Genomic DNA, 12,530 nt, shown 5'->3' with positions numbered 1-12,530 from the left:
GATTCTTAGTGTCTAGCAAAGTTGTGAATGTACGCTTGCAAGATCATCTTTTGAAAATGTTGTGTTGGTTTCCTTGGAGAATAAAAGACTGATAGGTCAAAAAAAGTGATTGCTTTTTGAAAAGTATTTGCCAACAGGGAATGCAGTCTTTTGTCATTTTCCTGTATGAGTTGATATGAGAAAGCAGTGATTATCTGGTATCTCCCACAGAGTTACTAGGGCATGTAGTGCACAGGAAGAAATACACCATACATTGTGATTAGGTAGCTAGAACCAATAGATCTTGAAAAGGGTGGAGATATGTCTGCAGCTTTTGCATGTGTCTGAAAGGACTTGGTGCCACTTTGATTTGGCGGTTCCTGGTATGTAGGGAGCTTGCTTCTGATAAAGATGACGTTCAGGAAAGATTTTGGGATGAGTATCCATCAGTTATTGGTTGCAGTTATTTGATGATATGCTGTATATGGGTTCCACTGTGTGCTTGTGGATGAAAGCTATGGGATTGGAGGGTTTTTATTTGTGTAAAGAAGCAGGTTCTCTTGGTGCCTTTTGGTACTTTGGAATTCTTTAGCATCCACGGGTAGAGTTTTGAGGGTGGATGGATAATTTCATCTAGTGTAATATCCTTAGTAAGGAGAAAGGAAAGCATCTTGCATGATATAGGTCAAAAGTAGTATATACTGCCTCTTGAGAGGCCAGGGGGTTATTACTTCGGTTCTGAAGGATTCTGTACTGTGGTTAATAGTTAATTTGTTATAAGTAGTTGCAGTCACAAAATCATAGGCATCGTCATTTAAGTACATCTGGGGCAATGAAGAGTCCAGCATCACAGTCACTGGATCAGTATATAAATGGGATTCAAAATAATGGCTTTTTAAATGTAATTAATTTATTTTATTTTTTTTTGGTATAGCAATTTAGGACCACAGCTGAAAGAATTATTTTGCTATGCCGGCAGTATTATACCTTGGCAGTAGCTGATTTATATTTTACCAAGGATGTTGCTGTTTTTATGAATTTATTCTTATACTTCTCATTTAAATTCACTTTAATTTTTATCAAATTATTAGGTATGCAGAATCTGTGGAAAACATACAGTTTTTAAACCAGCCCATTAATTTAAATTCAATGTAAAATTCTATGATGCAGCATCACCAGTTAGTTAAATCTACAACCAATTAAGGCAACAATTGGTAAGAATTGGTTGATGATTTTTTTTAGGGATATGTTTATTCTGAAAGTAGTTAGGGGGGAGGGATAGCTCAGTGGTTTGAGCATTGGCCTGCTAAACCCACGGTTGTGAGTTCAATTCTTGCAGAGGCCATTTGGGGCAAAAATTTGTCAGGGATGGTATTTGGTCCTGCTGTGAAGGCAGGGGACTGGACTCAATGACCTTTCCAGGTCCCTTCCAGTTCTAGGAGATAGGCAATCTCCATTAATTTAATTTAAAGTAGAAATGTAATAATCATTTCCCTGATAGTACTCACTTATCTAAAAGTGACTCCATTTTTTAAAAAAGCGACAAGGAATCCTGTGGCACCTTATAGACTAACAGATGTATTGGCATATAAGCTTTTGTGGGCAAAGACCCACTTCGTCAGATGCTTCACAGGGTAGCCGAGTTAGTCTGTACAGGATAAATTTAAAAAACAGTAAAAGGTCTGGTAGCACTTTATAGACTAACAAAATATGTAGATGGTATCATGAGCTTTCATAGGCACAGCCCACTTTTTCAGATGACCCAGGTCATCCATTTTTAAGTACTTTTTGCAAGTTTATTCTTAAACTAATGAAACAAAGAAGTAAGCAGTGCATTTTAAGTCCTTCTAATAGGGAATAATATTTTATTTTGATCCTGTTTGTGTACAGGCAGTCCCCGGGTTACATGGATCCGACTTACATCGGATCCCTACTTACAAACAGGGTGAGGCAATCCCGCACTAGCTGCTCCCCCCCCCCCAGACCAGGGAGATGCGAAGCTAGCGCCCCCCCCCCCCCAGCAGACCAGGGAGACGTGGAGCGGCTTTTCTCAGCAGACACCTCAGCTTGAGAATAAAGGACTGAGGGAAGTGAGGTGTGGGAGAATAAAACTGAGCTCTGGAGAAATGTTTGGCTAGAGTTTCCCCTATAATATATACCAGTTCCGACTTACATACAAATTCAACTTAAGAACAAGCCTACAGTCCCTATCTTGTACGTAACCCGGGGACTGCCTGTAGTTCATAGTGCACTTTATTTAAACGTCATATGGGTTGTTTGTTTTTTGTCCTCAATAAACAGTTTAAAAATATTCTCTTGTAAATACATTTAACCTCTTCAGACACTCCCACCAATCCTTCATATAAATTGACTGATTAAAATTGCTTATTTATTTTTCAGTGTAAATGGTCCAGAAAAGGCTTCATTCGAACAAGATGGTGTATTACTGATTGGTATGTTGTATCCTATTAAGTTATTTATGGTTATCTTTATTTCATGTATATTTTCTGGGAGAAACGTTATGTATATAACTTATTTGCTAAAAAAAAATGACAGTTCATGCTAAGCTTTATTATATGCATAATAATGCTCAGTAAATGGTAAGTGACAAGTGGTAAAACTCACTTTTATAAATGTCATGATACATGATGTCTCCTGTTTCTAATAAATTATTATTGCTGCACAGGTCTTTAAATATAAATATATTCCGTTAAAATGGTGAATATTTAAGATATTTTACAATCCTTTCCTTTTAAGAGTGCTTAGCAAAGCGTGACTTTGTAGTTGTGTAGCCATGAGATGAATTAGTAACTTATCCTAAAATAATGTTACTTAGAAAATAATTTAAACAGTTGGGAAACTAAGTACGATATAATAAGACAAACTGTATGAAAGTTCAGAGAAGACAAATTATCTGGACCTACTATCAATAATGTGACAAACTATTTTGTGATCTGTTTGAAAAATGTGGGACTCTGACAGTACTTGACTATCAGTTGTTTGTATTATATCACGACATGATGATTTGTTCAGATGTTGTGATGATCTGGACTTTAACTGGGTTTAAAAAAGAACAAGATAAATTCATGGAGGTTAGGTCCATCAATACTTAGTAGACACAATGGGTAGGAATGGTGTCCCTAGCCTCTGTTTGCCAAGAGCTGGAAATGGATGACAGGAGAGGGATCACTTGATGATTACCTGTTCTGTTCACTCCCTCTGGGACATCTGGCATTGACCACTGTCGGAGGACAGTTTACTGGGCTAGATGGATCTTTGGTCTGACCCCATATGGCCGTTCTTTTGAGATTGTCAAACCCAACTGACTTGTGTTTTATAAGCTTATAAGAGAGTAAGACATGTGAACTAACATTCACTCTTACGTTAGTTTTGCAGTATTTTTTACTTGCCATTAGTTTTTAAAGCCCAGCATTATTGTGAAGAATGGCTATTGGCTGAGGAATGGGTCACACATCTCTGTGACCTAAAGCAGAGAAGTTTCAGCATGGGTTTCTATAATTGCTATATTTAAGCTTGCTTGCTTGCTTATTGGCACATTTCTTTATTTGTCTTCAAAATTTATAAGCAGCGCAAGGGACAAAATGGGGAAGAAAAAATGGTTAAATTTCACCTTCATTTATCCAGGAATAAATATTTGGCTCAGAAAGAGACACTTTTCTTTCTCACGAACACCAAATGTATGTTTCTGATTGTTCAAGCTGTTAGTAAAATGCTGCCTTAGATATGGCAGATTTCAGGGAGAATTTACTGGTTGTTTCTGATACAGTTTTGGGTAATGAGAATGGAAAACCTTGGTCTAAATATCAAGGGTGTCCATTAAATTCTAAAAAAAAATAAAATAACACCACCAACAACACAGAGTAAATGGCTTCCAGTAGGTTGAGGCATGGTGGCTGAAGCATTTGACTGCTGTGCCTAAGGCTGTGGCTTGAGTCTTGCCCAGTCTCATGCTGAAGGGCTGCCTCTAGTTCACCCCACTGCAGGATGAGTTCACGGAGATGAGAATTCCAAAGAATCAGCTATGAGAACTGGTGTGCCTTAAACTGCACCAGCCTGGTGAGCAATCTATGTTTTGAACTTGTGGGGGTTTTTTCCAACCAAACATTGATGTCCAAGATCATTACAGTATTACATATACAGCTCTTTTCTGAGAAGAAGCAAGAAGCCACATCAGCTATTAACCTTGTTTCTAATGGTCATCTGCACCTGAAGCTTCTTTAGTAGATAGTTTATCAGGTTTTTTTGCTTGCATTAATTTTGTTAACTCTCTGATATCTGTGTTTGCAGCACCTTTGATCTAGATTTAGGATCCTTTATAGCAGCGGTGGGGAACCTTTTTTGGGTCGGGAGCAGCTGACCCACCGAAAAAACAGTTGGGGTCCGCACACAAGTAAGGAGCAAAAAAACCAAACCGTCACTGATGTGGCCCCCAGGTGGGAAAAACACTCTTCACAATCTCCAGAGCCTTGGGGGGCCCAACTTAGTAGATTTTGTGTGCTCCAGCATCATGACAGGGTAGTCAGGGAGGAAAGGAGGCTGGAGTGCCAGCACAGGCTTCCCAATGTTGGGGAGGAACATGAGTCTCCGGAACCGGATCCAGGCAAGCCAGGGGCTGCATCCTGAGGTTCCCCTATGCTGCTCGATATTACCTAATTTTAAACACATGAATAGTCTCTTTGAAGTCAAAATGTGTGTACTTAAAGTTAAATAGGTACTAAAGTGGCTTGCTGAAACATCCTTAATGAGTAATGTTGACAGAAGAGACAAAGTGTTTATGTAGGTCATATAGATTTTGAAGTCACATGGGAAGTTTTTTAAATCACTGAAGCTGTTTATTTTGCTTATATGCAAATTATATCACAGGTTGGACCTCCCTGGTCCGGCTCCCTCAGGACCTCACCTGTGCTGAATGAGGGAATTTGCTGGATCGGGGAGGTCACTTGCCACCGGCCTTCTAGGACATTGCCCCTCCTTCCAGCTGACTTTGCTCCAGCTCTGCTACTACAGGGCTTGGGCTTGGCTTTGGCCCGCTTCTGCCAGCCAGCTGGGGCTCTCCAGGGACAGAACTTCCCAGCCACTGATGCCCTGCTTCTGTCAGGGATGGGGCTGTATGGCTGCCCCACTGGGTTGGGGGTTCCATGGCCACCCCACTGCTACTGTGTCCAGCTGTGGTTTCCCATGGATGGGGCTCCATGGCTTCCCCACTGTGCCACGTTGGGTTGGGACTCCACGGCTGCCCCTGCCGCTGCAGCACCCAGCTGGGGCTCTCCAGGACAGTCCTGATGGTGGGGTTCCCCGCCACTGGACTTCCAACCAGCTCGTACTCCCAAGCGTGGGGACTCTGGTCCAGCAACATCCTTGATCCTGCCGGACCACAGATTTTGCCAGACCAGGGAGTCCCAGATTTAGGAGGTTCAATCTGTATTAATAATTATCTCTATTGGTACTGGAATTTGTGCAAAGATACTGTACAAACACAGGAGAGTCTCCGCTCCAGAAAGCTTGAAAATGGTTCCCATCTTATGATGGAAATAAACAGAAAAAATACTGACTGTATTCACCAAACTGCCTTCACAGATCCCTACTCTTAGAATCAAGTGTTCTATTGTATGGATACAGAACTGGAAGATGCAATAAGGCTGTAATAGGGTAACCATATACCACAGTATATGAGCCATCACCACAAGGAAGGAATTTCAGCCCTGATCCACAAGTTGCAGCTTTCCCATTAGCCATTGTGTTTGAAACTGATGATGTCCATCCACATTTCCTGTGTTCTCTAACTCTTTACTATAGTTTTTCATGTATGATGTTGTTCAAAGATGGTTACAGAAAACAAAAAGTATTTTTCTCTTCTTTGGATATTTACAATGTGTAGCCATTTCAGATTCTAAAAGGAGAGTGTGATTTTAAACTGTATGACAAAATTGCAACTGCAGTGTTTCTAAGGGGGTGTCTAGACTACATGGCTCTTCAACGGAGCCACGTAGATGAGGCAGGATGACAAAGGGAAATGAAGCTGTGATTTAAATAATCACCTCTTCATTTAAATAAAAATGGTCACTGCTCTGTGCCAATCAGCTGTTTGTCGGCACAGCGCAGCAGACTAGACGGGGATCTGCCGACCCCAGAAACCTTTGTCGTCAGATCCTTTATGCCTCATGAAACAAGGCTTACAGGATCTGCCGACAAAAGGTTCTGGGGTCGGCAGATCCCTGTCTAAACTGCTGAGCTGTGCTGACAAACAGCTGATCGGTACAGCACGGTGGCCATTTTGATTTAAATGAAGCGGCGATTATTTAAATCGCAACTTCATTTCCCTTGGTCGAATAAACTAATCTACATGGCTCCGTCGACGGAGCCATGTAGTCTAGACGTACCCTAAGTGATCAATGTTGTTCTCGGTGGCTGTATTTATCATATACACATTAAGTGGCTGAGCACTTGGTGAGAAACAAGGGAATGGCAGTTTCCTCCTTAGATAAACTCTGCTGACCATAAGTTAGGCAGGCAACTGTCTGATGAGTTTAATGCTTTTTAATGTTCCTGAATCCATGTGACACACCATGTGACTCCAAGGATGGGGCTCTTTTATGGAATATGTGTTTACAGAACACCAATCATTAGTAACTAACCAAGTTTTTCTTCTTGCCTCATGATGGACCCCACGGTCTGCACTGCTGCCTTCTTGGGCTTCCTATTTTGGGGAACTATGATGCTTTGTTTAGAGAAAACGTTTTTCAAGGATCGGTACAGAGTAAATAATTGTAAATAATTAAAAGTAAATTATTTACTTTTATATAACTAAAAGTAAATAATTGCTTAAGGGATTGGGCTATGTGGCTGAATGATTTTATTAAACTTTACATTGTGCATAATTTTCATAGAGCTATTTTCTGCCTGTGCTTTAGAGGGCCTCTTCATAGAAAAGGGCAAAAATGAAGAAGCTCCACAAGCCTTTGTGTGATTTCTTTAAGGCAGGGGTGGGAAACCTTTTTTGGGTCAGGGGCTGCACACAAGCAAGAAGTAAAAAAACAAAAACAAAAAAACCTACACCCTCACTGACGTGGCCCCCGACTGAGAAGGAGAAAGACTCTCCCCACTTGAAATGCTAAGGAATGGCTTCCCTTCTATAAAACTTGGAATGTCATGGCTCCCATTTCTGCTTCTCGGCCTTAGCAAATAGTTCCTTCAGCAGCTTTTCTCTGAGTAGAGAGACTAAGGATTTGTCTACACTGAAGTTAGAAAGATTAATTTCCAGCTCAATTCGACATATGCATTGCTAGCTCTGATTAGCTAGTGCAATCAAAATAGAAGTGTAGCTGAAGCAGCATGAGCAGTAAGAAGAGCTAGCAACCCCAAATATGATCCATTTGAGGCCTCTCATATATACTTGGACAAGTTAGTCCCCTGCTTGCACCATCCTGGCTACACTTCTGTATTTAACACATTACTTCAGTGATGAATGGGATGGTTACTGCCCTTTTTTGTACATCCCAGCCATTCAGTTAACTGAATTGCCTGCAAGGGTTAAACTCACAGACAGTGGGTCCTAAAGAGTCTCCAGGAATGCTAAGGAAGCAGGAAGTGTTAGCTGGAAACCAAAGAAAACAGAGTGTGAATTTTTGAATGGGAAGCAATGATCTTCCTGCTACAGTCTGTGTGTGACCAGAGCAGAGCTGGATTGAGCCAGGAAAAAGGCTGGAACATAAGAATGGCCATACTGGGTCAGATTAAAAGTCCATCTAGCTCAGTATCCTATCTTCTGACAGTGGTCAATGCCAGATACTCCAGAGGGAATGAACAGAACAGGGAATATTCAAGCAGTCCCTCTACTGTCAGCCATTCCCAGCCTCTGACGGAGTCTATGGACACCATTCCTACCCATCCTGGCTAATAGCCACTGATGGGCCTAATCTTCATGTATTTATCTAGTTCCTTGTTGAACCCTGTTAATGTCCTGGCCTTCACAGTATCCTCTGGCAAGGAGTTTCATGGACTGACTGTGCGCTGTGTGAAGAAAAATGTCCTTTTGTGTGTTTTAAACCTTCTACCTATTAATTTCATTTGGTGACCCTTAGTTCTTATGTTATGGGAACAAATAAATAACTTTTCCTTATTCACTTTTTCAACACCAATCATGTATAGACCTCTCTCCATTCTGAAAATTTACCTTTGTTTCCTATCTTTTAACAAGTCATCAGTCCATGAAAGGACCTTCCCTCTTATCCCATGACCGCTTACTTCACTTAAGAACCTTTGGTGAGGAACCTTGTCAAAGGCTTTCTGAAAATCGAAGTATGCTGTATCCACTGGATCTTCTTTGTCCACATGTTGTTGACCTCTCTCAAAGAACTGCTGTAGATTAGAAAGTCATGATTTCCCTTTACAGAAAGCATATTGACGTTTTCCCAATAAATTGTGTTCATCTATGAGTCTGACAATTTTATTCTTTACTATAGTTTCAATTAGTTTGCCTGATATTGATGTTAGACTTACCGGTCTGTAATTGCCAGATCACCAAGTTTCTGTGATACCAGTCACTCTAGTTCACCCATCTTATTATTTAGACTTCTATGGTGTTGTATAAGCACTCTAGTTCACCCATCTTATTATTTAGACTTCTATGGTGTTGTATAAGCACTTCAAAAATTTGTCACTTTTTATCTGTTTGCCATTTCCTGATGTGTTACTCTTTTTCATTTGATTGCTTCTCATCTGATCTGATCCATACTTTATCATCTTCTATCCTCTCCTCTTTACTAGAACATGGAGAATCTACCCTAAGAGATTTCTCTGTCCGATCCAGATGCTCCTCTGCAACTGATAGCTTTCCCTGTCCCAGAAAGCTTCCATTCTTAGGGCAGATAAGCTGCAATAATAGGGAGAGGGAAAGGAGGAAGAGCCGACAAGGTTTACATAAGCACGATCATTTAGTTTTTTATGCATAAAGCTTGTGAGAGAAAGGTAATTCTAATTTGCAGAGGATTTTAATATTTCAAGATCTGTTTTCATTTAATGAGGTACAAAACCAAAAATTCCTTTGAAAGGGAATAGAACACCAACTTTAGGGCTGTCTTCTCTGCCTGGAAGCTGCCTAAGAGCCACAGACCGTGGAAACTCTGGGGTCTCTATTAGCCCCCTGGGTAGGCAGGCAGATGAGCTGGCAGGAAGTCAGGTAGGTTCCGTCAGATCATCAGTGAAATCAGACCATTTTCACAAAATGTTTCAATTTAGCTGAATCTCTAAAACACTGTTTCACCTTAATTTTTCCAACCAACTCTAGTTATCCCTGTCATGTTACAATTTGCCCAGTTTGTACCTCTCTCTGTGAGCTGTGATTGAATTCAGTGTTTCTAATTGTGTGTAATACATAAACTTAAAACAGAAACCTTAACTGTGGTCAGAATGGTGCTACTCTGTGGAAATATCTATTATGATAGTATAACTTTGCATGGTCGGGATGAGTAAATATAAGTCGCTGTAGAAGTGAATATACAATGTTGTGCTATGGTGTTGAATGCTGAGCTGTTTGCTACTAATGGGTTTTTTTTTCTTTTATCCTAATTCAGTTTTTTTTCCTTTGTCATAGTGCCTTTGACTTGGTAAACATTCATCTTTTCCATGATGCTTCCAACTTAATTGCTTGGGAAACAAGCCCATCGGTTTACTCAGGAATACGACATAAGGCTCTTGGTTATGTACTTGATAGGTATGTATTAGACTCTGTTAGTCTCCCTCATCCTCCTCTTCCCCATAGTAGTTTATAAAGGTTATGATAAAAATTACTTTCTAGATATAGTGAGATTTTTATTCTATGGTCCAAAATAGAGTCCCACAGCATGCTTTTTGTAGCATTTTCCTGCACTTGAAAAATTGTACTTATAGAGATGAAAATACACTTTTATAAGAGTTGAGAATGTTTTCACATGGATCAGATCAGAGGTTAGTTTGTGGTGTTGATTATTTTAAAATAAATTAAATTAAAATACATTGAAAAAAATGTTCAATGTTAAAACACATTTGAACAGCAGTCTCTGTGTAGCCTCAGGAAAAAAGTATATTTTTTAAAATGTAAGCACATCCTAATAAGCACACCTTTTTCATCCCTAGTCTACACAGAGGCTGCTGTTCAAATGTGTTTTAATTCAAGATATGTTACTCTCAACACAAGCACTTGTGTACACTAACACCTAATCTGTTTGTAAAAGAGAATGCATTATTTCTACAAAGCTGCTGCAGCTATTGATAGCACCATAGTCTATTAAAGTTCTAATAAAGTAAACTCAGTTCACTAGGCAGTGCACTGTCGGAATATGCTAAAGAAACTATTGATAATCTCCGTGATACAGGCAGCTATCAAGAAAAGATTATTTATATAAGGACATAGATGTATCTGCAAATGTTTAGGCTGAAAGGAAGAATGTTTATAGAGGAGAAGCCTGAACTGTCACACCTAATGATTCTTCTGTAAGATTTGAATGTTTCTTTTATGAAGTATTGATTGACTTCATGTTTCCTAGAGAAATAGAGACTAAAAGTTTCTCTTTAAAGAAGTTTCATCTGCAGTGTTATCTATGAAATAATGGTGATTCTGTCAAATGTAACTTAACTTATTAACTTAACTTAGAGGAATCTCTTTAAGCAATTGAAGATAAGTTAGGAATAATTTGACATAAGGAGTGAATGGATTCTTCACAACATGGTTCTTTTCATGCCATTTTTTCTTTTTTTTTCTTCACATTGAAAATTTCTCCTCTTCAACCACACATGCAGGCTTTCTGAGAGATACCCATCACCCTAAACCCAACCTTCCCTCCCTTATTCCTTACAAGATGCATCTTTCCATACTCTGACACATGGGCAGCCGGTATGATGCGGAGGAAGACACTGCGGGTATGTCTACACTACCCTGCTAGTTCGAACTAGCGGGGTAGTGTATGCATACCGAACTTGCTAATGAAGCCCGGGATTTGAATTTCCCGGGCTTCATTAGCATAAAGCCGCGCCGCCATTTTTAAAAGCCGGCTAGTGCGAACCCCGTGCCGCACGGCTACACGCGGCACGGGCTAGATAGTTCGAACTACGTAGCCATTCTGAACTATCTGTACTCCTCGTGGAACGAGGAACGAGGAGTACAGATAGTTCGGAATGGCTACGTAGTTCGAACTATCTAGCCCGTGCCGCGTGTAGCCGCGCGGCACGGGGTTCGCACTAGCCGGCTTTTAAAAATGGCGGCGCTGGCTTTATGCTAATGAAGCCCGGGAAATTCAAATCCCGGGCTTCATTAGCAAGTTCGGTATGCATACATTACCCCGCTAGTTCGAACTAGCGGGGTAGTGTAGACATACCCTGCCTTCCTAAAACATCAGCCTGGCCCTACCCACATGCCACCCCCAGAACGTCTGCTGTAGGCAGTCTGGGAACAAAGTGTTGCTGCCCCCAGCTCTTGCCCTCCCTGTGTTCTGGGGCTGGGGACACGTGCCACCTGCCCTCCCTGGGGGCCCGGGAGGCTGGAGCTGCATGCCACCCCACCTTCCCTGTGGGGCAGGGAGGCAGGTTGGCTTCCATAGGGGGTGAGGCCTCAGCAGTGGGGGTGGGACTGGTGGCTTGCCTCCCCCATCACTGCCTTCACCAATCACCCATGCTCTGACATAGGGTCTCCCCAAATTTTCCCCTTCACCCTCACATAAACAGTTGTCTGGCATCAGTGTGGCCTTCTTTTTCTCTCTGGGGGGGAAAGAAAAGTGCATTCTAGCATATGTTAATTAGCATGTTCAAAATCCTAAAGCAGACAAGGTAAGTAGTAGCATTAATGCACATTAGTTGAGGTAAGCCATAGACTCCTCAACCAGATAACTTATGTTAAAACTTCGTTTGCCTTGACCGTAGGATTGGAACGTTCGCAAATGTGATAAAAATAAACCTTTTCTCCTAGTGAAGAATAGGCCTCTGTAAATATGATGACATGCTGCTATCACTACCTCTCCTTTTAAGCCTCTATGTTTCCCAGTTTGCCTCCCCACAAATCCTGGGACCTCACATCCCTCCTCTCTCCTCCATTAAAAGCTTCTATCAGTCACCTCAGTCACCCCACACTCTTAGCTGCCAGATGATTCCGCTCTTGACAGCCTATGTTTTGGTTGATATTAACGCAGAGTGAAGAGCTATAATTAAGGCACTACCAAATTCACATCTGAAATAATGAAAGTTATGATTTTCAAATTCTGTGACCATGAAACTGGCTAACATGGACTGTGAATTTGGTAGGGCCCTTGCTATGACAACTTACCGGCATTTCAACAAGGCATGCTGTGGGATTCCTCCTGTCAGCAGTGCCAAAGTGGAATGTATGCCACAGAGAATGAACTTGAAGAAACTGTCAAAGCCACATCTCTTCAGAAAATGTTGTGTGAGGTAACTTTATTTAATCCTTAACATACTGGAGAGCAGCCTAAGAATGTTACTATATGGGATATCCAAGTTCAAAGTGGCAGATACTGAGTGTGGCTTATGCATCCCTCCCCATG

The 12,530-nt window shown here is 41.0% G+C and overlaps 1 protein-coding gene across 2 annotated transcripts in view; it reads left to right on the top strand.

Moving 5' to 3' along the window:
• The window catches only part of INPP5A (inositol polyphosphate-5-phosphatase A), a 431,202-nt gene that overhangs the window by 283,672 nt on the left and 135,000 nt on the right, over positions 1-12,530 (top strand). For both annotated transcript variants that reach the window (XM_075935228.2, XM_075935231.2), the window contains exons 7-8: positions 2,380-2,432; positions 9,593-9,712. In XM_075935228.2, coding sequence (XP_075791343.2) covers positions 2,380-2,432; positions 9,593-9,712 — 173 coding nt within the window. The remainder of the gene's footprint in view (positions 1-2,379; positions 2,433-9,592; positions 9,713-12,530) is intronic.

The sequence above is a fragment of the Pelodiscus sinensis genome, chromosome 8 (genome assembly GCF_052426305.1).
Source record: "Pelodiscus sinensis isolate ZL-2025 chromosome 8, ASM5242630v1, whole genome shotgun sequence".
Lineage (NCBI taxonomy): Eukaryota > Metazoa > Chordata > Testudines > Trionychidae > Pelodiscus > Pelodiscus sinensis.
This window is presented reverse-complemented; position numbering and strand designations above follow the sequence as displayed.